At 39.9% G+C, this 26,589-nt stretch overlaps 3 protein-coding genes across 3 annotated transcripts; 2 read left to right on the forward strand and 1 right to left on the reverse strand.

Annotated features, from left to right (window-relative positions):
- Positions 1 to 139: 139 nt before the first annotated feature.
- Positions 140 to 4,076, reverse strand: zcchc10 (zinc finger, CCHC domain containing 10). The gene is made up of 4 exons (XM_058087147.2): positions 3,955 to 4,076; positions 3,262 to 3,423; positions 3,096 to 3,134; positions 140 to 945 (listed from the first exon to the last, which is right to left on the reverse strand). Exons 1-4 carry the CDS (start codon positions 3,993 to 3,995, stop codon positions 675 to 677), a joined length of 513 nt encoding a protein of 170 aa, XP_057943130.2. The 5' UTR covers positions 3,996 to 4,076; the 3' UTR covers positions 140 to 674.
- A 416-nt stretch (positions 4,077 to 4,492) lies between these two features.
- hspa4a (heat shock protein 4a) lies at positions 4,493 to 18,325 on the forward strand. The gene is made up of 20 exons (XM_058087140.2): positions 4,493 to 4,625; positions 4,701 to 4,884; positions 6,272 to 6,329; positions 6,422 to 6,562; positions 7,509 to 7,631; positions 8,409 to 8,508; positions 9,208 to 9,341; positions 10,057 to 10,301; positions 10,382 to 10,458; positions 10,575 to 10,726; positions 10,831 to 10,937; positions 12,778 to 12,911; positions 13,109 to 13,290; positions 14,645 to 14,722; positions 14,977 to 15,132; positions 15,253 to 15,378; positions 16,227 to 16,334; positions 16,435 to 16,554; positions 16,623 to 16,784; positions 17,716 to 18,325. Exons 2-20 carry the CDS (start codon positions 4,778 to 4,780, stop codon positions 17,911 to 17,913), a joined length of 2,508 nt encoding a protein of 835 aa, XP_057943123.2. The 5' UTR covers positions 4,493 to 4,625; positions 4,701 to 4,777; the 3' UTR covers positions 17,914 to 18,325.
- Positions 18,326 to 19,045: 720 nt separating this feature from the next.
- On the forward strand, positions 19,046 to 26,203 carry rnf14 (ring finger protein 14). The gene is made up of 9 exons (XM_058087142.2): positions 19,046 to 19,162; positions 19,589 to 19,744; positions 19,841 to 19,971; positions 20,043 to 20,235; positions 21,705 to 22,063; positions 22,123 to 22,351; positions 23,738 to 23,910; positions 24,016 to 24,146; positions 24,233 to 26,203. The coding sequence occupies exons 2-9, from the start codon at positions 19,597 to 19,599 to the stop codon at positions 24,291 to 24,293; spliced, it is 1,425 nt and encodes a 474-aa protein (XP_057943125.2). The 5' UTR covers positions 19,046 to 19,162; positions 19,589 to 19,596; the 3' UTR covers positions 24,294 to 26,203.
- The last annotated feature ends 386 nt before the right edge of the window (positions 26,204 to 26,589 follow it).

A 26,589-nucleotide genomic window follows, 5' to 3' on the forward strand; every position in this document is an offset into this window, starting at 1 on the left:
ATAATGCTTTGTTCATTTTAATCTGAAAAAATAATTTGTCTACCCACCAACTATATGTGGTTTTTATTATTTGCTGTTTTATTATCTTTATTACTGATTGATTTTCTTTATTCTTGATTTATTTTTCATCTTATTTTGTGTAGAGAAATAAACATTAAGATATTTGAGAACAGTGGAATGTTTTATCAGAGCTTTTATTGTAGAAAATCAGAACCAAAGCAAAGTTTATTCATTTTTCTGTTTTTAATAAATGCGTTTTTTTGTTTTTTTTTTGAAAACCTGATGCGGCCCAGCCTCACCCAGACCCTAGCTCCAGTGGCCCCCAGGTAAATTGAGTTTGAGACCCCTGTTTTAGAGTTTAAAGCAAAACTAAGACACCTCAAACTTTTATTCAGTCTTTTAATGGCTTGCATATTAACATATTTCCATGACATGTTGAGGCTGTGAGCTGTACAAAGGAAAAATATACTTTAGTCCAGACCTAATAGCACAGTATACTCCTCAACAGCTCCCCTGAGCAGGATGAACAAACTTAAAAGAAAATGTCATCGAAAATCTGATTTTTTTTTTTTGGTCCTAACAAAACTGTACAAAGCATCTCAACAGCGTTTACTAAATGCAGGAATGTGAACTGCTAAAATATAAACCAGCGATACAGCACATTTATTACAAATTCATTTCTTCTTTTTCTTCTTCTTTGGAGGTCCTTGATCTGAATCGCTTCCAGACTCTGAGCTGTCCGAGGATGATGATGAGGAGGTGGTGGAGGTAGAGGAAGAAGAAGAGGAGGAGGAGGATGAGCTGTCATCGCCGCTGTCACTGCTGCCGCCGCCGTCGTCGTCGTCGCTGTCATCCGAGGAGGAGCTGGAGGAGTCGGTGCTGTCTGATGATGAGTCACTGGAGGAGCTGTCTGAATCGCTGCTGCTCCCGCTGGCGTCTTTCGCCCTGAGAGCGCAACACAAAGGAAACACAAAGTCAATATAAAAAAAGCATAAAGTACAATTAAGTTTTATTCCCAAGGGACAATACTTTCAGGGCTCTACATTAAAAACAAACATTTCTTGCCCATGAGGAATCCTTAAGGTGAGAACTACTTGCCCGAACTTGCCCCATGTAAAATGAAAAGACTGCCATAATGATATCATATATCAATATATGCTGATAATTCATCACATAATAGTACTGACGCATTGTGAAAAATTGTGTAGATGTATGTTAACATGGCATGCCGTACTACCTTACATATGGTAGTCGTAGTAAGCGGTGATATTCATAAGTTGTGCACCACAATAGACACATTTCTGTACTAGTAAAGTGTTTTTAATCCAGAAAAAAAAATGCTCAATGGTCAAACAATAATTTGTGAAGCAAAAAGGTGAGGAAAAATACACAGAGAAATGGAAGCGCTAGATTTTGCAGCTTGTGCAAAATCAGCACTTTGGTATTGGATCTAATCCAACACGTGGCCTGACACTAGTTTGAGGCCCCCCCGCCTTGATATGAAAGTTTAATGTTAGTGCGGCCCGCGCAAGTTTGATATGGATGCTGTATGGTATCATGTACCCAGAAAAAATTATTACGTTTGATTAATGTTCATGTTAAAGGTTAAATAACTGTTAATAGTTATCCTCCCTATCCGTGTGGAAGTGGTACGTTTTTGGCTATTTAAGTTTAAAGGAAATAACTTGAAGGCTACCGTTTAGGTCGCTAGCTCTCTAGTTTGCGAGTTAGCATGTGTCTCAAGACCCTGCAGTTGCGCAATATGTTGTATATAATATGTATATAATATGTTGAGTATAAATGTGACAATAGTCGTGTTTTGTCATGTCTACACATACATTGGGACCGCCACAGCACGGTGGTCGAGTGGTTAGCGCGTAGACCTCACAGCTAGGAGGACCAAGGTTCGATTCCACCCTGGGCCCTCTCTGGGTGGAGTTTGCATGTTCTCCCCCGGGTACTCCGGTTTCCTCCCACATTCCAAAAACATGCTAGGTTAATTGGCGACTCCAAATTGTCCATAGGTATGAATGTGAGTGTGAATGGTTGTTTGTCTATATGTGCCCTGTGATTGGCTGGCCACCAGTCCAGGGTGTACGCCGCCAGTTGAGAAATTATCTGTGTTCCTCGTCGTCGTTCAGACTTTTTCCCCATCCGACCGAATTACTTCCACACTGAGGTTGTCACCTCATAAACCATCGCTTCTGTGCCTGTATTCATGTTAGCCTTGTGAGGTTGCATGCGCTAATTGCTAACCCTCTGTATCCACTCACTAGTAGGCCCCGCCTCCACAAAGAGGCTGAATGAGATGAGGGCTCACTACTGTCCATGTTGTTTCCACTAGAACCAATGAAGATGCAGCGTGAATGTTCTCATCATCCAACCTGCACATGTCAATATATTGAGGCAGTCATAATTAAACCTGTTTTTTTTTTTTTAATCATTCGATTAATCTATTATCACGGCAGGCCTATTCTATGGTAATGTGGGATTATTTGATCTCTGTTGGTGATTAATTGCTACTTCCGTATCACAAAAGGAAGTAGTGTGACTTACCACAAATTAGCAGCTCCTGTTTATATTCTTAGCTACTAGAATAATTCAGTTCAATTTGGGGAGAAATGCATCATATTCGTAAGTCATATCACTTCATTGCACTATTGTACATATTACTGTAATATCTTGTTGCATTCATAGATCATACTGTTTATAATTTATATAATCTGCAATAACCATACTCTAGTCACTTCATTGCAATACTGTACATATTACTGTTATTATATATTGTCACATGCATACTGTTTATAATCTGTATCATCTACAATAGCCATATTATAGTCATTTATATCCCTGTACATATCCTCACTGTATTATAGTCAGTTTTTTTTTTTTTTTTTACATAGATCTGTCCATTTTTTTTTCTACATTTACTTACTACTACTACTTATAAAATTGCACTTCTGGTTGGATGCTAACTGCATTTTGTTGCCCTGTACCAGTGACATGAACAATAACAATTAAGTTGAATCTAATCTAATCTAATCTAAGTGTCTAACATTTTGTGCCTTTCATGTTGCTCATGAAGAATAACTTACTTCTTAGTTTTCTTCTCACTGGAGCTTTGTTGTCCCGGTCTGTAAGGGGGGGGGGGTGCATAAAAGCATTTTTAGTTCATTTATTTATTAGGTTCATCCTGAACATAGTCGAGCATATCGTAAAGAAAGGCTAAATGTGTAGACAAACCAGCCTTTTGTGCCTTACCCTGTGATGCTCCTGGGTTGATTTTCAATTTCCTTGAGCTTCTTTTTCATTTCTACCGTCCTTGATGGTCGGTGCACATATTTCCGCTTCCCGGTACATTCGTACGTCCAGTGACCCATCTCCAAACACTTCTGGCAACGGACATGTTGTTTATTTGCCTCCCTAAAAGCAACAACAAAGAAAGATTGACACCTTAATTAATGCATTTCCTTGCTGTCTGTCGATACTGTATTCATTCATTCATTCATTTTCTACCGCTTTTTCCTCATATTATAGCTTATTTCACCGAAAATGTATTTGATTTAGTATTATACACACAAATGTGTTCATAATGTAGCCAACTTTACATAAATGCACCCAATTGCCTTCTACCAGTATGGCACTGAACATTTACAGTACTTTGTTTGATTACATTTTAATACCACGTTCCGAAGAAACACTGGAGCACAAAACTAAAAAAATACATTTATTTTTTGTGTTCATATTATTGTTCATGATATTAGGAAAATGCAATTATTTTGGGTTGATGTGCGCAATTTTGTATCGGTTGCGCTCGGTGGTAGCGATCGCAAATAAACTCAACTAAACCACATTAAGTGCGTACAAATGTAAACCTACGCGCAATAAAATACTAACAAAATAGTAAAACTGTGAAATTGCCTAAGGTATGCTAGTCTTTTGTATAATACTCACGCTTGCCGCCTGGCTATTATTCTATGCATGGGAGTCGCCATGTTTGAGTTTACTTTTCTTCTTCGTTGATAAGGGAATAATTGCAATATATTATGAGCCGCTAAGAGTCTTTAGCGCCCCTTGTGGTCAATATATTTACTGCACTTGATGGCTTAGCTTGCATACATGTAACTTTGATTGTTGATTATTTTGCTTTTCGCGATTACAATATAATAATGACTTGGTTCATGGTACCTATCACATAAAAGCACAATACCATAAATACACCAAATGCTGTTCATTTGTGGAAAATGTTGGCGATCTCGACCAGTGTGTGGTAGCAAGTGCTCAGTACTCAATAGCTTGTACATATTATATTTAAAGGTATACACACGTATGTGATGGTTTGTGAATATGTTGCTGTTTGTATGTTCAGGTTGTTTAAGTTGATGGATGACAGCTTTTTCATATTAAAGTAGATATAAAATTCTAATACATCCTTTTAAAAAGACATTTCTAGAACTGCGTAGAATAGTACAGACCATAGCCACGCCTACCACATGGAAAGGTCCAGAATGTACTGTTCTATAGCTGGAAAGGACCGAGATCTCACGATACTTGGCGACGAGAAGTCAGGCAGAACACATTGAGGCTGCATCCAGCAAAGCGCTGATCGGAGACACCGGTCAACGGTGAGGATTATGACTACAAGTAACCATAGTCCAACTTAACGTCACCTTAATATCAACTTTACGTGACTTTTACAGCATTCTGTTACCGCTGCGTGTTGTGTTGCCGTAAAGCCCAAGTGTACGGAAGTTAGGCTGAAGACTGAGCTTGGAAGATGTCTGTGGTGGGATTTGACTTGGGCTTTCAAAGCTGCTATGTCGCTGTAGCCCGAGCAGGTGGGATTGAGACGGTGGCCAACGAGTTCAGCGATAGAAGCACACCGTAAGTACACTTTTACTTTGTTACATTTTTGTTAATTCTCACAGGAGTCCATTTTTTTATTTATAGCACATTCTCGTTGCTGTCACGGTGCACGTGAAACCAGCGGCTTGCTGCTGTTAGCTAAACTTATATTGTGTGTAATGTAACGTTTCTTGTAATTTAACTGCCTCTTAAGTTTAAAAGAACGTTTGTGTTTATTTCTGTGTGAACGCGGAACTATCGCGAATGTGGCCACAACTTGGAGCCTGTTCACCCTAGCAACCGCGGTGGACACTTGAGCTAGCTTGTTAGCTAAGAGATCATAGTTTTTTATTAACTGTACAATATGGAGGCTCGATTTGTGTCTCGGCGATCACACGCGGGGCGGTGTGTGTTCGCTTTATTCATAATGGTAACCGCCTTTATGGCTTAAGCACCGGCCAACCGGGATGCCTTGACAACCAAACGATGCGCTGTGCTGTAAAGATGACGACAGCAGGCCATGCTTGTTGGAATATTCTAGCAATACTTTCTGTTCTAATTTATTTCAAATATTATGCTTTTCTTTTAATCATTTTGAAAAAAAAAATTGGCAGATATTTCGCTTTATTCATCAATTACGAGGAGGCGCACTGTATTAGTTATCCTTTTTATAACAGATGAGAATGTTAATTTAGTTAACATTGTGTGTGTGTCAGCATTCTATACATTATAATAAACAAATTTGCAAATTTAAGCAAACTGCATTGTTGTTATTTTAAAATTATATTTTAAGATGACAGCTGAGTTGCTGTCAAAAGCTACTTTTGGAGTCTTTATTTGTGTATTTTATTTTGTTGTTCCTTTGGATGCATTGCTACTGCATCCATTAGAATTACATGCAAATATGGCATTGTCAATTATGCAAATTATCTACCCCTACTCGATTGTACATTGGGAAACATTGTTTATATTTATTTAAATTGTGCCGACTTTATTAGGAAATTACTCATGACTTTTGCTACTATTGAGTGGAGGGCACACAAAAGAAAAACATATCAGATTTGGACCAGCACCTGTCGACTTGATTTCCTGAGTAACCCGCCACACTGACCGCTCTTTGACATCGCACGCAACACTTGCGTTTGACATTTGTGTTTGTCCGTGATGACGAGCATGTTTAGACCCCAGACCGGCGGGACACAAGTGCACTCATCAGTGTAACCCATGACTTGTGATGGATGACTGTTGACTGCTTACAAGTGTTAAACCTGAAGCATTCTAAGATAGGAGTGCGAGATCAGTTAAAGTGTGTGCTTAGGTGAGGTTCGGGCTTTGAAGCGTGTCATTTTCACATCACCACGTCAAAATGAAGCAGTTATGATTAGATTATAGCTGAGCATTTGTTTTTTTTTTTATGTCTTTACAGGTCGTTTGTCTCATTTGGACCACGGAATCGAGCCATAGGAGCTGCTGCAAAGAGCCAGGTGCCTCGATCAAATGCATCCAACAGTACATGGAGTTTAATGGCAAAGGGGCGTGACTTAATAGTGTTTGTCCATCATCCCCTCGTGAACAGGTGGTGACTAACTGCAAGAACACGGTGCAGGGCTTCAAGCGATTCCATGGCCGCGCCTTTGCCGATCCCTATGTTCAGTCGGCCAAGGCGAACCTGGTGTACGACCTTGCACAGATGCCCTCTGGGTCCACTGGTATTAAGGTGAGACCAGCCTTTTTTAATAACGAACACAGTAAAGAAAACAAGCATAGTGAAAATAATCACCTAAGATTGTAAAATCGCAAGAGGTGCTGATGTAATTTGTGTTTATGTAGAACAGTAAGATTAGACCCACTGAGACCCTTTACAGCAGGGGTCTCAAACTCAACTTACCTGGGGGCCACTGGAGCTAGGGTCTGGGCAAGGCTGGGTCGCATCAGGTTTTCAAAAAAAAACAAAAACGCATTTATTAAAAGCAGAAAAATATACAAACTTTTTCAGTGCTTTGGTTCCAATTTTCTACAATAAAAGCTCTGATAAAACATTCCACTGTTCTCAAATATCTTAATTTTTAATTTTCTGCACAAAATAAGATGAAAAATAAATACACAAATCAAGAATAAAGAAAATCAATCAGTAATAAATAAATATAATAACAGTAATAAAACGGCAAATAATAAAAACTTAAGAAACCACATATAGTTGGTGGGTAGACAATTTTTTTTTCAGATTAAAATGAACAAAGCATTATTAGAGCCCTGTAGACATGACAAAACACGACTATAGTCACATTTATACTTTTTTTATTTACAACATATTGCGCAACTGCAGGTTCTTGAGACACATGCTAACTCGCAAACTAGAGCGCCAGCGACCTAAACGGTAGCCTTCAAGCTATTTCCTTTAAACTTAAATAGCCAAAAACTTACCACTTCCACACGGATAGGGAGGATAACTATTAACAGTTATTTAACATGAACATGAATCAAACGTAATAATTTTTTCGAGCCACACTAACATTAAACTTTCATATCAAGGCGGGGGCCTCAAACTAGTGTCCTGCGGGCAGCGTGTTTGTTATTTGGATGACCAGCCTTAGTGGTGGTCAGTGCTATCCATGTTGACAAACGGCAATGTTCACAAATTGAGACATTTGATTGAATGGCAGGTGATGTACATGGAGGAGGAAAAGGTGTTCAGCGTTGAGCAGGTTGCTGGCATGCTGCTGACCAAACTGAAGGAGACGGCCGAGAGCGACCTGAAGAAACCAGTGGCTGATTGCGTCATCTCTGTAAGCAATACTGATAGAGTGCTAGTACCTTGTATTACCTAATTGCATGTATGTGTTCTAAAGGCTATTTACCTCTCATTGAAGCTCTTCAGTACTATTTTAGACGATTTTGACAGATTTTTCATGGCACGCACAATATTGTGTTCTATGGCTATATAAAACATGGAGGCTCATCTTTCATCAGGAAAAAAAAATGTTTCTACCTTTTCCCGTTCCTTAGTAATCAGCTTTAGAATGAAGGGAATATTCAGCAAAATGCCACTAAAAATAATATATTAGTAGGTAATTTCAGCAAAAATATAATTCTTAACAAAAGAAAGGAGGACAACCTTTTTTGCTTTTGTGACAGCTCAAATATCTAAACAACTATACCATAAAATAAACAGTAGAAATAGGGTTGTTTTACATCCAAATAACAATTACTTGCAAATCTAACAGCATGAACTATTTCCAAGTTTCACATTTGGGACTAAACTGTGCATATGCATGCGTTAAAATGTCCCCACAATGCATAACGTTCTGCAAGCTACACTCCTCCATGCTCTTCCAGGTCCTCCTGTGCAAATCCATGCCAAACTCCAAACCAAATGCACTACTGCCAACATGTGGGGCTGTTTTTATGGCTTTTAAAACTGCTTGAAAAGTGACTTATTTTTGCCTTGCATTCATCTTTGTATCAACGTATACATTTTTTTTGTACCTCTCCTTTAGATGTTTGTCATTAGAATGGCATTTGCTTCCAATATTTGCATACTTTGTGTTTCCACACCTCCACAGGTTCCCTGCTTTTTCACCGATGCAGAGAGAAGGTCTGTCATGGACGCCGCCCAGATCGCTGGCCTCAACTGTCTACGACTAATGAATGAGACCACAGCCGGTACGTGGACACACAATATCTACCACTAATTATGCCCCCCCTCCCCCACTCAGGACAGCTCAGAATCCCAGTCATCTTTTCATGAAAAGGTGGCACTAACTTTGTCATACCTCACAAGGATCAATTTTGGTTTTTTTTTTTGGCTTTTTGTGACTTTATTTTTGTGACATTTTTACATTAGTTATGATGAATCTTTGTGGTACTTAAATGATAATGTTATTGAAATAGCAGATTCAGCAGAGATTTACCCAAGCATTACACTTAAATGTTCATGTTTAAAGTTAAGTGTTTTATTTTTTTCCACATTTGGTGGTGAAAATTCATTTAGTGGCAGGCGGACACAAATAAATAAATAAATGAATTAATGTATGGGAAACACTGATCCTTATAGTATGTCACTGAAGCATTAGTGGTGAGTTTTACTCACTGTGGTTGCGTTTTTATCACTCTTGCGTGACAAGCAAAGTTCCACTGACATGCCGACACATTGATTTATTTATGCTTTCCCAAAAAACAAGCAGTCACTGCTAAAACTAGCAGTGACTTGTTCGTCCTAACCCTTTACGCTTATTAATGTTTTGTTGTTTACTAATGTATTTTTTTTGTGTCGCTCCAGCAAATACTGGTAGTGCAATGGAGGCACAGCAGTGTTCTATTGTAGTCGTAAGCCCATGCTAACGCCACGTCTGTATATTGCAGTGACTCTGGCTTATGGCATCTACAAGCAAGACCTACCGGCTCCGGAAGAGAAGCCCAGGATTGTTGTGTTTGTTGATGTGGGCCACTCTGGTTACCAGGTGTCAGTTTGTGCCTTCAACACGGGGAAGCTTAAGGTAAGGCCTTATGAAACAACTCTTTGCCCCCATTCACTCCGTGCTTGCCCTGACCTTCCCACCTTCAAAAAAACAACTCAAAACCCACCTCTTTAAATCTGTTTTTAATGTCTAACTTTTTATATCCGACTGCTGTACCCCGCCCCGCTTTTACCCATGTTTTAACTGTGTGTTAACCAATGAATGTTGTATTTTGGTGTGTCTTCTATTCTGTTTACTTGCTTTATTCAACTTCATTCTTCTGTAAAGTGTCTTTGAGTATTTTGAAAAGAGCTATACAAATAAAATGTATTATTATTATTATTATAAAGTGTATTAATATCGTGCATGTAGTGTTTTTTAGCTTTGTCTTTTGGCTTCAGTGCTCGTAGCCGGTCTACCTCAATCATATTTATTTATTTAACAACCCATTACAATACACTCATATGTGACTTTAATCATCTGTATACACCAGTCATTATTTGCACTATGACCCATTGATCATTGCACTAAAATTAATATATATGCTCCTGTGCAATACTATGTGTATATTTTGGATATCTTGTATATGCCTTGTTAAATTGTCTTTTTTACTCTACTTTTAAACTTGACTACTGCACTGAAAAGAGAAGCTCTCCAATTTCGTTGTACATCTCGTATAATGACAATAAAGGCCATTCCATTCCACCTAGCAGCTTTATAATTTGGTCACTAACCCTCAAGTGTTTCTTTACAGGTCCTGGCGACAGCGTTTGATTCCGAGCTGGGCGGGAAGGACTTTGACAACATCCTGGTCAGCCACTTCTGCGAGGACTTTGCCAAGAAGTACAAGCTGGACGTCAGGTCCAAGCCCCGCGCGCTGGTGCGTCTCTACCAGGAGTGCGAGAAGCTCAAGAAGCTGATGAGCGCCAATTCCTCTGACTTGCCTCTCAACATCGAGTGCTTCATGAACGACATCGACGTGTCCAGTAAGCTCAACAGGTGAGAGGAAAAATAACTTTTGTGCTACTTCGGAAATTGCAATTATTACCCATAAATGACTTTTACTCCTGTGTCCACAGAGGCCAGTTTGAGGAGATGTGTGCAGGGCTGCTGGACAAAGTAGAGGGCCCCCTCCGCAGCGTCATGGAACAAGCGAGTGAGTGCATACCATATTTAATGGCGGCCGGAATATCCTGTGTCAACTCTATGCCGTGCAGCATCTGAAGAATTATAAAGCAGAAAATGTAACCATGCCCGCCTTTCCGTGCCCAGAGCTGAGGAAAGAAGATGTCTACGCGGTTGAGATAGTAGGTGGCGCCTCCAGAATCCCCGCCATCAAAGAGCGAATCAGCAAGTTCTTCGGCAAGGAACTGAGCACCACTTTGAATGCAGACGAGGCGGTGGCCAGAGGCTGTGCACTGCAGGTAAACGGCACACATTGTCAGCACGGCGGGAAGCGGTCTCTCTCTGTCGCGCTTACCTGGTGGATAACGCTGTGCTCTGCAAATGTTTGCACTCCTCCACGCAGTGTGCAATCTTGTCTCCGGCCTTCAAAGTCAGAGAGTTCTCCATCACAGATGTCGTCCCTTACAGCATCTCTATTAAATGGAACTCAGGAGCGGAGGAAGGACTGAGGTAGGCGGGGGATTCTTCCACACGTTACACAAAGTTGGTGGATCTGGCATTTTTTCCACTTGTGCCTTTTGACACTGAAACCAACAAAGCAGCATGTTGCCGCAACTGTGTACACTTTTTCAGCAATCACACAATTAGATATGTGCTAACATAGCTATCTGATGTTAGCTATATCTAACATATTTACTTGGTGTGATGTATAAAATACTTGTTGGACAGAAACCACAATTACTTCCAACACAGAGGGTGTTAAACTTCTGGCATTGTGGAAAACTCTTTTTGCAGTTTGTATCATCTCTCATTGTATACCGCCGACTTTTATCCAAAAGAGCAACACTGAAAAATGCCATTGTAGTGTTTTTGTATCATTGTATTTATTCTGGGAGAATTGTTCTTCACCAGCTTTTCTCGATTAAAATTTTTTATGACAAAATGAATTATAAGCCGCACGTTTCCTATGAAAACTCATGACAAGCTTCTCAAGTCATTGGAAATTGCAGGAGGTTACTCAATATTCATTCATTCATTCATTTTCTACCGCTTATCCTCACGAGGGTCGCGGGGGGTGCTGGAGCCTATCCCAGCTGTCTTTGGACGAGAGGCGGGGTACACCCTGGACTGGTGGCCAGCCAATCACAGGGCACATATAGACAAACAACCATTCACACTCACATTCATACCTATGGACAATTTGGAGTCCCCAATTAACCTAGCATGTTTTTGGAATGTGGGAGGAAACCGGAGTAAAAACCCACGCATGTACGGGGAGAACATGCAAACTCCACACAGAGATGGCCGAGGATGGAATTGAACCCTGGTCTCCTAGCTGTGAGGTCTATGCGCTAACCACTCGACCGTCGTGCCGCCCGTTATTCAATATACTACATATAATATATATACAATATACTCACGGTTTACTTTAAACTCATCACACAGCAACTTAACACTAAATAGTTATACTTCCGAAATCTAGAAACGTGTACCAATATGAGTTTCAAATGAAAATAACCATTTAAAAGTTTTCCTACAAGGCATTTGTTTTTGGAATGTGGGAGGAAACCGGAGTAAAAACCCACGCATGCACGAGGAGAACATGCAAACTCCACATAGAGATGGCCGAGGGTGGAACTGAACCCTGGTCTCCTAGCTGTGATGTCTGTGCGCTAACCACTCGACCGGTGTGCCGCCCGTTACTCAATATACTATATATAATATATATACAATATACTCACGGTTCCTTCTTACAAACTTTAAACTCATCACACAGCAACTTAACACTAAATAGTTATACCTCCGAAATCTAGAAACGTGTACCGATATGAGTTTCAAATGAAAATAACCATTTAAAAGTGTTCCTACAAGGCATTTGTGATTCCGCAGTGCTGCCTCTGTCTGCCAGAGGACCCGGAGTCCAGAGGGAGGCTGACGTCATTGCAGCGTCCCAATTATGTTTTATTCATTTAAACTCATATTGGTACATGCAAGTGTTTTTTTCTCGTGTACACCTCTTGAGTGTAAAGTTGCTGTGTGATAAATTATATGTTCATTGTCCTTTGAAAGATGACACTGACTGTTTTCAGGTATATAATGACCTCCTGCGAGATCCAATAAGTTTAGTAAAGTGTTCTTTGAAAGATGACACAGTGAGTCATATAGTACTCGTTGCGAGTCCACTGATGGCTTGTGATTGGCTCCTGCCAAAGAGCGACTTGCAGTATTTAAACAATTACTTCTGAAGTAAGGAAGATGTGGAGTATGTTCTTGGGTTCGACATTGTGGTTGTCTACATCCTGTTACTGTGTTCCTATCCCCCTGATATCTTCCTGGTTTGTCCTAACAGTGATTGTGAGGTTTTCCCGAGGAACCACGCATCTCCCTTCTCCAAAGTGTTGACTTTCTACCGGAAAGAACCCTTCGTCCTTGAAGCGTACTACAACAACCCCAAGGAGCTGCCCTATCCCAACACCTCCATAGGTACACAACTTTGACGTAGGATGTTTGCTGTTTGTGCACAGAAACAACAGCAGGGTTGGAAACTGTCAGCATATTCTGTAAAACTCTATTCAATTCTATTGCTGAAATGGAGTGGGATGGGCAGCCTGTGGCCCGAGGGCCGTGTGTGGCAATAAAGCAACATTTTAACTAAACATTTTGTTTTGACCCCCTTCCAGGACAGTTCCTTGTCCAGAATGTGGTCGCTCAGACATCAGGAGAAAGCGCAAAAGTGAAGGTTAAAGTTAGAGTCAACCTTCACGGTGTGTTCAGTGTATCGAGTGCCTCGCTGGTAGAGGTTATGAAAACGGTGGATGGCGAGGAGCCCATGGAGACTGACCAGGCTGTGAAGGAAGAGGAGGTACTGTATGTAGGGTTTGTGTTTTTTTTTTGTTTTTTTTGCATGAGGGATCATTTTCGGGTGTGTCTTTAGCCACACCTTGACTGGCACTGGCAGTTGTGTCATCACTATGGAATTTGGCAGTTCCCTGTGTGTTTCTCTAACGCTACAATATTGCCACCACCATACTCCCTGAAGGGGCAAAGTGGTGGCTCTCAGTATTTGGGAGAAGTGTCAACGTCAGAAGAACACAAAGCACAATTTTGCATGTACTTGTGTAGCATATTTTAAATCAAGGGTCTCATACTCAATTTACTTGGGGGCCACTGTCAAAAAAAACGCATTTATTAAAAACAAAAAATGTAAAAAAACTTCGCTTTGGTTCCAATTTTCTACAAGAAAAGCTCTGATAAAACATTCCACTGTTCTCAAATATCTTACTTTTTATTTTTCTACACGAAATAAGATGAAAAATAAATAAACAAATCAATAAAGAAAATCAATCAGAAATAAATAAATAAATATAATAATAATAATAAAACGGCAAATAATAAAAACTTAAGAAACCACATATAGTTGGTGGGTAGACAAATTATTTTTTTCAGATTAAAATGAACAAAGCATTATTAGAGCCCTGTAGACATGACAAAACACGACTATAGTCACATTTATACTCTTTTTATTTACAACATATTGTGTAACTGCAGGGTCTTGAGACACATGCTAACTCGCAAACTAGAGCGCTAGCGACCTAAACGGTAGCCTTCAAGTTATTTCCTTTAAACTTGAATAGCCAAAAACTTACCACTTCCACACGGATAGGGAGGATAACTATTAACAGTTATTTAACCTTTAACATGAACATTAATCAAATGATACCATACAGCATCCATATCAAACTTGCGCGGGCCGCTGTAACATTAAACTTTCATATCAAGGCGGGGGCCTCAAACTAGTGTCCTGCGGGCCACATGTTTGAGACCCCTGCTTTAAATACTCACTTCTGTTATGCTGCAGTCATCTAGTGCAGGTTAAAAAAAAACATGCTGTGGCTGTAGGCAACCTCTTGTGTTTTTTTTTAACACCACAAGATGGCAGTAGCTGCTTGGAAGTATCATTATGTACTTCCTTGTGCACTTACCAACACGACAACACTGGTTCTATTGCTCCTGTCTTGGTTAATGACCATGTGGTCAATGAGAGGTACATTTTCCTTTCCACATCCTCATGCAATGTCATTGTTAAAAGATTAAAAGTTTAATCTTTCATATCTCTCTCTCCACTCACCCTCCTGCTTGTACTTAACACCCCGTCTACAATTACAGCGTTTATGGCATTTAACTGTTTTATCACGTTTGTGTTGTTGTCCCGTCAGAACAAAATGCAAGTTGACCAGGAGGATCAAAAACCAGATCCTTGCGCAGACAAGAAATGTGACATAGAAGAGATGGAGGTGAAATTTGAATGTTTTCTACCTTGTCTGAACATGCAAAGCTGGGTCATATTTGACATTAGAATTACATTCTCAGAGGACATTATCATTAAAGAAGTCGCCAATTAAACATTATGTTTAATCTGTATGCTTCCTCCAAACTTGTAGTTTTATCTGTGGCCAAAAAAAAACTGTCCCTGATATTATAACGCCATCACAATTCTGGTTACCGTATGAATTCATCCGATTAAAAGGCTTCCCCCTCCCAATTTCAGACGGCGACAGAGGATGGCAAGCAGGAGAAGAAGAATGACCAGCCACCGCAGGCCAAGAAGCCAAAAGTGAAAACAAAAACGGTGGAGCTGCCCATCGAGAGCAATTTGTACTGGCAGCTGCCCAGCGATGTGCTAAATACATTTGTGGAGAATGAGGTAATGTGTCTGAAAGCAGCAGGCATGTCAAGCATGGAAGCCTGAGCCAGCTGCTGCCCATTTTCAGCACCAAACAAACACCAACATTGCTCTAAAATCTACACTTCTCTGCTCCTGCAGGGGAAGATGATTATGCAGGATAAGCTGGAGAAGGAGCGCAACGACTCCAAGAACAACGTGGAGGAATATGTGTACGAAATGAGGGACAAATTATATGGCTCCTTGGAAAAGTTTGTCAACGAAGCGGTGAGCACGCACACACGCCCAAGTCCTTGTTGAATTTTCGTCCGTTCTTTTATAGCAGGGGTCCCAAACACGCGGCCCGCGGGCCAAATGTAGCCCGCAGGACACTACTTTGAGGCCCCCACCTTGATATGAAAGTTTAATGTTAGTGCGGCCCGCGCAAGTTTGATATGGATGCTGTATGGTATCATGTACCCAGAAAAAATTATTACGTTTGATTAATGTTCATGTTAAAGGTTAAATAACTGTTAATAGTTATCCTCCCTATCCGTGTGGAAGTGGTAAGTTTTTTGCTATTTAAGTTGAAAGGAAATATACTTGAAGGCTACCGTTTAGGTTGCTAGCTCTCTAGTTTGCGAGTTAGCATGTGTCTCAAGACCCTGCAGTTGCGCAATATGTTGTAAATAAAAAAAGCATAATTGCGACTATAGTCGTGTTTTGTCATGTCTACAGGGCTCTAATAATGCTTTGTTCATTTTAATGTGAAAAAAATAATTTTGTCTACCCACCAACTATATGTGGTTTCTTACGTTTTTATTATTTGCCGTTTTATTATTATTATTATATTTATTTATTACTGATTGATTGATTTTCTTTATTCTTGATTTGTTTATTTTGTGCAGAAAAATAAGATATTTGAGAACAGTGGAATGTTTTATCAGAGCTTTTATTGTAGAAAATCGGAACCAAAGCAAAGTTTATTCATTTTTCTGTTTTTAATAAATCAGTTTTTTTTTTTTTTTGGAAAACCTGATGCGGCCCAGCCTTGCCCAGACCCTAGCTCCAGTGGCCCCCAGGTAAACTGAGTTTGAGACCCCTGTTTTATAGCCTTTTCTGCTTTGTGCCTGCAGGATCGTGATGCCTTCTCCTTGAAGCTGGAGGACACGGAGACTTGGTTGTATGAGGACGGAGAGGACCAACAGAAGCAAGTTTACATCGACAAACTTGCAGAACTGAAGGTGGCTCTAAACGGTTCACGCCAATAGCGGTGCTGTGGGACCTGTTGCCCAGAAACCGCACTACTCGATGAATAATGAAAATGCTTTAACGTGTGTGCAGAAAATCGGGCAGCCTATTGTTGAGAGAGCCACAGAAGCCGAGGAGAGGCCGAAAGCGTTTGAAGAACTCGGCAGACAAATCCAAATGTACATGAAGATCACTGCCGCCTACAAGGCAAAGGTAACTCACCTTTACAGGCGAAGGGCCTTGTCTTTATGTCTCTTGAATGAGTGGTATGGTCCAAACAGGACGAGCAGTATGACCATTTGGACGAGCTGGAGGTGACTCGGGTGGAGAAGCAGGTGAACGACGCCATGGTGTGGCTGAACGGCAAGATGAACCTGCAGAACAATCAGGACCTCGCGCTGGACCCTGTGGTCCGAGTGAAGGAGATCCAGGCAAAGTCCAAGGTACTATCTCTGTCATAAATCCATTATATTATCTGTACAGGCAGTGTTTTAAGTCATGTTTTAACTATGTAAAGCAGAGGTCTTAAACTCACGGCCCGTGGACCAAATGCGGCCCGCGGGATGCTAGTTTGAGGCCCCCGCGTTGATATGGAAGTTTAATTTGTTTTTTGATTTGCTCATTTATTTTTCCATCGTATTTTGTGTCAAAAAATAAAAATTAACATTAAACCTTTATTTAATAATTTAATAATAAAATAAGATGGAAAAATAAATAAGCAAATCAAAAAACAAATGAACAAATTTATTTTTATTTATTATTAAATTATTAAATAAATGTTTAATGTTAATTTTCATTTTTCGACACAAAATAAGATAAAAAAATAAAATAAAAAAAAAATAAATAAGCAAATCAAAAAACAAATGAAACAAATGAACAAATTTATTTTTATTTGTGTCAAAAAATACAAATTAACATTAAACATTTATTTAATAATTTAACAATAAATAAAAATGAATTTGTTCATTTGTTTCAGTTTGTTTCATTTTTTTGATTTGCTTATTTATTTTCCCATCTTATTTTGTGTCGAAAAAATAAAAATTAACATTAAACATGTATTTAATAATTTAATAATAAATAACAATTAATTTCGAATAATTTATTATTAATTTATTATTTATTAATTTCATGTTTTATCAGAGCTAAAGAACCAAAGCACTGAAAAAGTGCAGGGTATAGCAGAAGCATTGAAGACTATTATATTATATATATATATATATTTATCAATATTTAATATAATTAATATTTATTAATATTTTTATTCTATTTTAATTTTTCATTGTGCCTGTTGGGAGATAATTCAAACCTGCAATATACGGCTGTTGGTATGGTGATTATATTAACCTTTACCGCATCCTCATTCTCTCCACATAGGAACTTTACACGGCATGCAACCCCGTCTTGTCAAAGCCCAAACCCAAAGCTGAGCCACCAAAGGAGAAGTCCGAAAACGGGCCCGCCAACGGACAGGAGGGAACAGAGAACCAGTCCCCCGACTCGGACAAAAACCCACCTGCAGGCACCGAGCAGAAAACGTCAACAAACAAGCCTCCTGAAATGGACATTGATTAATTTTTTTTGGCATCCAAACATCACTGTTCTGAGATCAGTCTTGAAGAGCCAGCAGCAAAAGACGCAAAGAGTCAGCATCACTTGTCAATACTACTCATTGTTTTCGTTCTGTCAACTACTATTCGTTTATTTCTTAATGGTTACAAATGTGTTTATTACTGAATAGTCCCACAACATAATAGTCACACAGGGTTCATAAATATGTTTGCAGTACATCTTTCTGGGTATAAATACTGTTGCAAAGAATGTGGAATTGTTCCAGAGTTTCTATATCATGTTTGCATTTGAATCCACTACTACTGGATGTTTTTTTTTTGTATTTAGATTCTAAGGAACTTATTTGTGTTTGTACTATGTTCTTCAGCTTATGCTCATGCAGGTTTTTTTCCATTGTATGGCATTGGTTGATTCATTCACTGGTATTGGCATTTTTTTTCTACATCATATTGTGAATTATGGTCCAGGAAATCACCTTTCAGGTGCTGCAATGTTGCCACATCATCATCATCATTCGTTAAGAAGAAAAATAAATAAATCTCAAGGACTACAAAACAAGTGCTATAGTAAAGAGCTTTGTTTTCTTCATTTTAAATACAGTAAAAATGAGTAAAGGTGAAATCAAATGAACTGTAGATGGAAGTAAGTGAAGTAAATGCATTTTTTTATTTGAAATTGCAAAACAATAGCAAAGCACACAAATGTATTGATAAATCCACTTGAGTAACCTGCGATACATCCTCCAGTCGGCTGGTGTCGCTGTAACAAGCACAAGTCAGGTAACAATGGGAATCTTAGCTCTTTTAAGGGAGCCGGTTCTTTTGGCTCGACTCGCTTATAGAGCCGGCACTTTCGGACCCAAATGGCTCCTCGGATATTTTTTTTGCTGCTGAAGTCGTTTTATTACCAAAATATATTAACTCAATTCATTTTCTGTGCCGTTTAATCGTCATCAAGGTTGAAATCTGGGCGACAGGCAAAGTACACCCTGAACTGGTCGCCAGCCAATCACAGCACAACACCAAAATAATGAATTTCTAATGTAAAAAAATATAATTGCATGAAACTTTTATTATTTAAGTATCTTTATGTCTTCAACATGGAACAGATTGACATTACCACACACACACACAAAAATAAAAATAACAAATATCCGTTTCATTTACACAAAAAGGATCGTTCGCAAACTACCCATCACTACAGTAATGCAATCCACACGAAGCTGGAGTCTATAGCGATTGGTTCTCATAAGGCAAGAGAAGTACTTTTTAAATCATATTTATTTATATTTCAATGTAGCCTTTTTACTGCATTATTTAGTGTTTTTCCTATTTATGGCAGAATGACCGTGCCTCCATTATGACAAGCGAAAGCAGTCTAGCTTAGCCACTCATTGTTGACGCGAGCTAGCTAGCTAGCTAGCTAACTAGCTAGCTAGCTGTCAAATGACATTTGTTCTTTTTTAACCTTTTTTCCCCATCAAGCCACACTTATTATTTAGGTGAGCTGTTAATTAGAGTAACTTTAAATATGCAGAACACCTGACATTAAAAAAAGGAATGTGGTATTTACCTGGCGAATTGACGTAATGACGTCCTGGCGACATTGCGTCAGTTGTCTTTGCACAAGAATAGTGATTCTGTCTGACTTGTTATTATTATTATTATTATTTGACCAGGAATGTAAATGTCTCAGGACAAGGCAGACCAGGAGGATGAGCTACTTGCTTTAGCAAGTATTTATGAAGAGGAGTTCCACCGGGCAGACTGTACTCAAGGGGGGGAGTTCCAGGCCTGTGTGAAGCTCTCTCCTGATTTCAAAGTTGTTGTCAAAGGTATATATATATATATCATGGGGGCAAAGTGTCAAAAATTGTCCACAATGTCTTGTAAGAAAATAAATGATCAATACTGAATGCTTTGTTTTGCAGGAGAGACTCAAACAGAATGTAAAATCAGCTTCCTTCCTCCTTTGGTTCTCAATTTTGAGCTTCCGGTAGACTATCCATCCACAAATCCGCCAATATTCACACTCAGCTCTAAATGGATGACGAGAGGACAGGTGTGAGGAAAAGAAATTCCATCGGGTGTCTTTGCACTTTCTCGTTTATCGCTGCTTTCTTACCTCGGCAGATGAGCTCTTTGTGCAGACGCCTGGACGAACTATGGGAGGACAACCAAGGCTGCGTTGTTCTTTTCACGTGGATTCAGTTCCTCAGCGAGGAGGCTCTGGACTTCCTGGGCATCCAGTCTCCTCTCTTGGTCATCCGGGAAGGAAGTAAGGCGAGCGGAGAGCGCATCAGGAAAGCTGATCATGCAGCCACAAGTACGAATGCTTTACTGAAATTCTTAATATGCGTCTCTAAAAACTCATACGATTCAAAAATTTTATCGCTTTTTTTTAAAGTCATGCCGTTTTAAATTTGTCTCCATATGCTGGATGTATGAAAAATTGTGCTCCCGCTGCTACTGGACACATTCCAATATTAATATCAATATCAATAAAACCCCACTAGGTGACGTTATAATTGATTTCATTTAATTGACTGTGAGAAGAGAATTTTCATGAAGTAGGGTTCCTTCTTTTGTGTTCGAGCCTAGAAAACCTGTTTATGACCATCTAAATACGGTTTTTAACATTATTAGAGCCCTCTAGACATGAACTAACACCCCTATAGTCACCTTTTAGTTTTATTTTATGTATTTTACACTCTTTTTTTTTGACAGTTGAGAATGTTTTTTTAATTTATATTGTGGGATTTATATACATTAACTGTTTTTCAAATGATACATACTGATATATACATACATAATATACTTTCAAACATCTCATTCAAAAAGCACACTCTTTTAGCATTAGCATCTACCATGACCGGTTTAAATGGAGCACAGAATGTGGGAAACCTCGTATTCCCTGTCTTATTCACTTTTTAGTCCCAAAGTGTTTAAAAAAAATCATGTTTACAGGCTACTAGCTGTTAGTTAGCATGCATAGGCTAAAAGTTAGCAGCCTAACTGTGAGGTATATATGTGTATATATATATACAAATTAGACTTGTAAGAATCTTGTTCAAAAGGAACATTGGCTGTAAAATGTGGACTACGCTTAGCATTTGTAGCCCAAGATAAACATCAGCATTAGCATCTATCCTGCTCAAAATCTAGCTAAGCTGTTAAAACAGTTGGATTCATTCATATTCTTTTTTTTTTAGCATTAGCATCTACCATGATAAATGTAGCACAGAATGTTGGAAACCTCTTATTCCCTTTTTAGTCCCAAAGTGTTAAAAGAAATCATGTTTACAGGCTAACAGGCTACTAGCTGTTAGTTAGCATGCATAGGCTAAAAGTTAGCAGCCTAACTGTGAGGTATATATATTAGACTTGTAAAAATCTTGTTCAAAAGGAACATTGGCTGTAAAATGTGGACTACGCTTAGCATTTGTAGCCCAAGAGCATTAGCATCTATCCCGCTCAAAATCTAGCTAAGCTGTTAAAAAAAAAAAGCTGTTTTTTTTTTTATCCCAATGTGTCAGAAATTCTGAGAAAAATGTATGTAGTATTTTACGTTAACCTACTACTAAGGTCACGAGCTGCTACTTAGCAAGCAGGAGCTAAATATAGCAGCTAAACTGATGAATGCAGCCTCGAGAGTGGAGAATAATTCATATTGTGGGATTTATATACATTAACTGTTTTTGTTTTTTTAATGCAGTTGAGAATGTTAAAATCTGTCACAAGAAAAAATTGCGTTCCTCTATTTTTTATTTTTTATTTTTTTGCAATTCTACCCAGATGTGACACAGGTCGGAAACCTTTCTGAAAACTCAGAGATGAAAAGAGAGCAACCCACGGCGTCCTTCCACCTGGACCCCCGGGCCATCGTGTCGGCGGACATGCGCGTGGACCTCCTACCTCAGCTGCTGGACTTTGACGAGGCGCAGCGTCAGAGGGTGTTCGACTGCACCGTGTTCTGCTGCGGGATATGCTTCGTGGAGAAACGGGGCGCCGACAGCATGTGCTTCAAGGAGTGCCAGCATGTCTACTGCAAAGCCTGCATGACGGAATACTTCCAGATTCAAATCCGTGACGGCAACGTACAGTGCCTTAATTGCCCCGAGCCCAAGTGCACATCAATAGCCGCACCTATGCAGGTAAGACTGTTGTATAATCCATTTCCCCAAACACAATGTACACGTACCCCATCTTTCAGGTTAAGCAGCTAGTGGACGAGGAGCTGTTTGCTCGCTATGACCGTCTGCTGCTCCAATCCAGTCTGGACCTCATGGCGGATGTTGTTTACTGTCCCCGCCACTCCTGCGGCACGGCGGTGATGGTGGAGCCAGACACCACCATGGGCATCTGCTCTGCCTGCCAGTATGCCTTCTGTACACTGTGCAAGATGGGCTATCACGGGGTGTCCCACTGTAAGATCCCTGCAGGTAATTGATGTCAGTGATGTCTCAAAATGCTCGGTTTGGAAAGGCGTGACAAAACTACCCCTTTATGATGTCACAGAGGGGCAGACTTCCTTATATGGGTCGTAGTTAGGAAGCGAAGTGGGCATGCCTGGAGGAATAAATGAAAACAAACCGTTTTGGCAGGAAGCACAAATCAAAGGAAATAGAGTGCAGTGAATAGGTGCAGGTTCTGGAAAATCTAAAAAAAAATTTTCTGTATGGGTTATTGTGTGTAGCTGCTCTACAGGAGACCACAACTCAACACAAAGGGTCGAACAATGAGCAGGGGGGGGTCCGTATGCGGAACTAAGCGTTTGCGTGTGAACACACTCGATCAAAGTTACTTAGGATTTGTCAGATCAAAACGTGGTATTAGCATCACTGCTTTCTGAATCGGTTTACTAAGCAGCATAGGAACTGTAGTTCTTTTTTGATTCGAGCGAGAGGCGGTGTACACCCCGGACTGGTCGCCAGCCAATCACAGGGCACATATAGACAAACAACCATTCACACTCACATTCATACCTATGGACAATTTGGAGTCGCTAATTAACCTAGCATGTTTTTGGAATGTGGGAGGAAACCGGAGTACCCGGAGAAAACCCCCGCATGCACGGGGAGAACATGCAAACTCCACACAGAGATGGCCGAGGGTGGGATTGAACTTGGGTTTCCTAGCTGTGAGGTCTGCGCACTAACCACTAGACCGCCGTGCAGCCCAGTAATACAATTATTTTTCATATTTAAAAAATGTAATAAAAATATGTAAACTAATAGAAATCAAAATACATCTAAATTAATATTTTAAGTATTTTTTTGAATTATTATATATGTAATGTCAGTGTTTTTGTACATGTATTTTTTGGCAATATTCATTAATTTATTCATTCATTTTCTACCGCTTACCCTCACAAAGGTTGAGGAGGGGTGCTGGAGCCTATCCCAGCTGTCGGGATTCGGGTGAGAGGCGGTGTACACCCTGGACTGGTCGCCAGCCAATCACAGGGCACATATAGACAAACAACCATTCACACTCACGTTCATACCTATGGACAATTTGGAGTCGCTAATTAACCTAGCATGTTTTTTTTTGGAATGTGGGAGGAAACCGGAGTACTCGGAGAAAACCCACGCATGCACGGGGAGAACATGCAAACTCCACACAGAGATGGCCTGAGGGTGGAATTGAACCCTGGTCTCCTAGCTGTGAGGTCTGCACGCTAACCACTCGTCCACCGTGCCGCCCTAAGATAATATTATTGCCAAAATAACTAGCTTCTGACTTGGCGTCTCCACCTCTGATCTTACATTAATGGTAGCTCTCGTGCCATTTTCTTGTTTCTTTTTCCCCCGTGTCCCATGCAACAGAGGAACTTCGCAACCTCAGAGACGACTACCTATCTGCCACCACCGAGGGCAAAAGGTTTATGGAGCAACGTTACGGGAAGAGAGTGATCCAGAAGGCGGTGGAGGAGTCCTTCAGCAGGGACTGGCTGAACGAGAACTGTAAATGCTGCCCTCATTGCGGCACCAACATACAGGTGGGCTCCCCCTGCTGACCGCACCGTGTTACTACAGGGGTTACAGGTATCGCATTTTGAAAAGGATGCTTCTGTTCTGACGCCTTTTGTCACATGTACGTTCAGAAGGTGGACGGCTGTAACAAAATGACGTGTACCTCGTGCCGCCATTACTTCTGTTGGCTGTGTCTGGGCCTCCTCAACAAAGCCAACCCGTACAGTCACTTTAACAACCCACATTCGCCCTGCTATAACCAGTGAGTCATCCCTTCCTCTTCAGCGTCAACACGCCTACGTTGTTATTCTTACCGACCGACACGGAGATGCTGTGTTTTCTTTCTAGACTTTTCCATGGCGTGGATCTGGACGACGACGATGCCTTATGGAGCGACGAAGAGGACTGATGCTCTGCTTTCCGGTCCGCCTCAATGCACTTTATCTCCCCGGGCACAGTCCACTTTTCATCATTGACTGTCACCCTATGCATCGTGCCGCGACGCCGCGATGACATCACAGTCAGGCCGCGATGACGTACACTCATAGGCCGCTTTATTTCATACACTTGCGTATAGTCTTTGTAAAGGTAAGATTTTAATTCTAATGGTGTTACCTTAGCTTTGGCAACCACGCTATTACGTAAAAAACCACATGGACCCTGGGCCCCCGGGGACAGCACAGGAGGTTTGACATTACTCAAATATCAATTCACATTAATTGTTAATCCTTTTTCCATGCTACTTATCCTCACTCGGGTTTCGGGTATGATGGAGCCTATGCCAGCTGGCGAGAGGCGGGGTACACCCTGGACTGGTAATGTAATCATAGTTTAAATCAGGGGTCTCAAACTCAATTTACTTGGGGGCCACTGGAGCTAGGGTCTGGGTGAGACTGGGCCGCATCAGCTTTTCAAAAAAAAAAAAAAAAAAACGCATTTATTAAAAACAGAAAAATATACAAACTTTTTCAGTGCTTTGGTTCCGATTTTCTACAATAAAAGCTCTGATAAAACATTCCACTGTTCTCAAATATCTTCATTTTTTATTTTTCTGCACCAAATAAGATGAAAAATAAACAAATCAAGAATAAAGAAAATCAATCAATCAGTAATAAATAAATATAATAATAATAATAATAAAAACTTAAGAAACCACATATAGTGAGTGTGAATGGTTGTTTGTCTATATGTGCCCTGTGATTGGCTGGCCACCACCGCCTCTCGCCCAAATCCCGACAGCTGGGATAGACTCCAGCACCCCCCCCACTCAATCTTTGTGAGTATAAGCGGTAGAAAATGAATGAATAAATTAATGAATATTGCCAAAAAATAAATGTACAAAAACACTGACATTACATATATAATAATTAAAAAAATTACTTAAAATATTAATTTAAATGTATTTTGATTTCTATTAGTTTACATATTTTTATTACATTTTTTAAATATGAAAAATATTTTTATTACTGGGCGGCACGGCGGTCGAGTGGTTAGCGCGCAGACTTCACAGCTAGGAGACCAGGGTTCAATTCCACCCTCGGCCATCTCTGTGTGGAGTTTGCATGTTCTCCCCGTGCATGCGTGGGTTTTCTCCGGGTACTCCGGTTTCCTCCCACATTCCAAAAACATGCTAGGTTAATTAGCGACTCCAAATTGTCCATAGGTATGAATGTGAGTGTGAATGGTTGTTTGTCTATATGTGCTCTGTGATTGGGTGGCCATCAGTCCAGGGTGGCCCGAAGACAGCTGGGATAGGCTCCAGCATTTTCAAGCGGTAGAAAATGAATGAATGTTAATATTGTTTAAAAATAATAATAATAATGAAAGGGGTTCCTCAGGGTCTGTGTTTTTGTTGTGTAACAATGCCAAAAGCTACAATCCAAAGAGGAGCCATAGAATTCTAATCATTTACAGAACACAATATTTTTGTATGCTGTTTTGATTTGAATAGAAGACGCTAGCTTCTTTGTGATCATGACGCTGCCGCCGCAGTCGTTCATTAAAAAATGCACGGGCGATCGCCTAACCTGTCACAAGAACCCGTGTTGTATACTACAAAATAAATGTTCCCACCTGCCATTCAAATCATGCAGCGTGAGTCATTGTCAACAAGAACAGGACTAAATGCGCTTCATAGCGGAGCCTACTATATCGAAGTCATTGCTTGTGTACTGTAGAACTTATCCTTCAGGTAAGTAGTACCATGCAGAAGACAGGTGACGGTGTGTGCGTGAAGATGAACATACGAGTACGTTTCATGATGATTGAAACTCTACGACTCATACAGCCTCGTAATATTATAATTTTTTTTTCTTGTTAATTATCTCTGAGTACTTAATTTCATACTCCATCATAGCAGACATAGCCTGAGACAGCTATGAAAAGGGGGGACTTGGGTATTACGTTTCTTACTTGTAGGTGTATTACTTTTTTCTTGGAAATGTTTCTACATTGTCGTAAATGTACGACTTTTTGTCGTATGACTTTTTTTTTTCTTTTAAGTTTACGACTTTTATTCTCGTGAGTTTATTATTTTTTTCCTAGTAAATTTACAACTTTTAGTCCTCATAAATTCATGACTTTTTAAATAATTTTGGAAATAAAGTTCTAAATTCACGGGGAAAAAAAAGGCAGAATGTTTTTACTTTTTGTGCTAAATTTACAACAGGATTCTCATAAATATGCAACTTTTTGTCATTGTGAAT

The sequence above is a fragment of the Doryrhamphus excisus genome, linkage group LG21 (genome assembly GCF_037039965.1).
Source record: "Doryrhamphus excisus strain RoL-2023G ecotype Guam linkage group LG21, RoL_Dexc_Guam_v1.1, whole genome shotgun sequence".
NCBI classification, from domain to species: Eukaryota; Metazoa; Chordata; class Actinopteri; order Syngnathiformes; family Syngnathidae; genus Doryrhamphus; species Doryrhamphus excisus.

What these genes read in the sequence shown, in the direction of transcription:
- zcchc10 (XM_058087147.2), bottom strand. Translation starts at nt 3,995, where the DNA reads ATGGCGACTCCCATGCATAGAATAATAGCCAGGCGGCAAGC. An exon ending in ATAATAGCCAGGCGGCAAGC is followed by an intron (nt 3,424 to 3,954) that starts GTGAGTATTATA and finishes TGTTGCTTTTAG; the next exon opens with GGAGGCAAATAAACAACATG. An exon ending in AGTGAGAAGAAAACTAAGAA is followed by an intron (nt 946 to 3,095) that starts GTAAGTTATTCT and finishes TTGCGCTCTCAG; the next exon opens with GGCGAAAGACGCCAGCGGGA.
- hspa4a (XM_058087140.2), top strand. Translation starts at nt 4,778, where the DNA reads ATGTCTGTGGTGGGATTTGACTTGGGCTTTCAAAGCTGCTATGTCGCT. An exon ending in AATGAATGAGACCACAGCCG is followed by an intron (nt 8,509 to 9,207) that starts GTACGTGGACAC and finishes TGTATATTGCAG; the next exon opens with TGACTCTGGCTTATGGCATC. An exon ending in GGAGCGGAGGAAGGACTGAG is followed by an intron (nt 10,938 to 12,777) that starts GTAGGCGGGGGA and finishes TTGTCCTAACAG; the next exon opens with TGATTGTGAGGTTTTCCCGA.
- rnf14 (XM_058087142.2), top strand. Translation starts at nt 19,597, where the DNA reads ATGTCTCAGGACAAGGCAGACCAGGAGGATGAGCTACTTGCTTTAGCA. An exon ending in TTTCAAAGTTGTTGTCAAAG is followed by an intron (nt 19,745 to 19,840) that starts GTATATATATAT and finishes TTTGTTTTGCAG; the next exon opens with GAGAGACTCAAACAGAATGT. An exon ending in CAATAGCCGCACCTATGCAG is followed by an intron (nt 22,064 to 22,122) that starts GTAAGACTGTTG and finishes CCCATCTTTCAG; the next exon opens with GTTAAGCAGCTAGTGGACGA.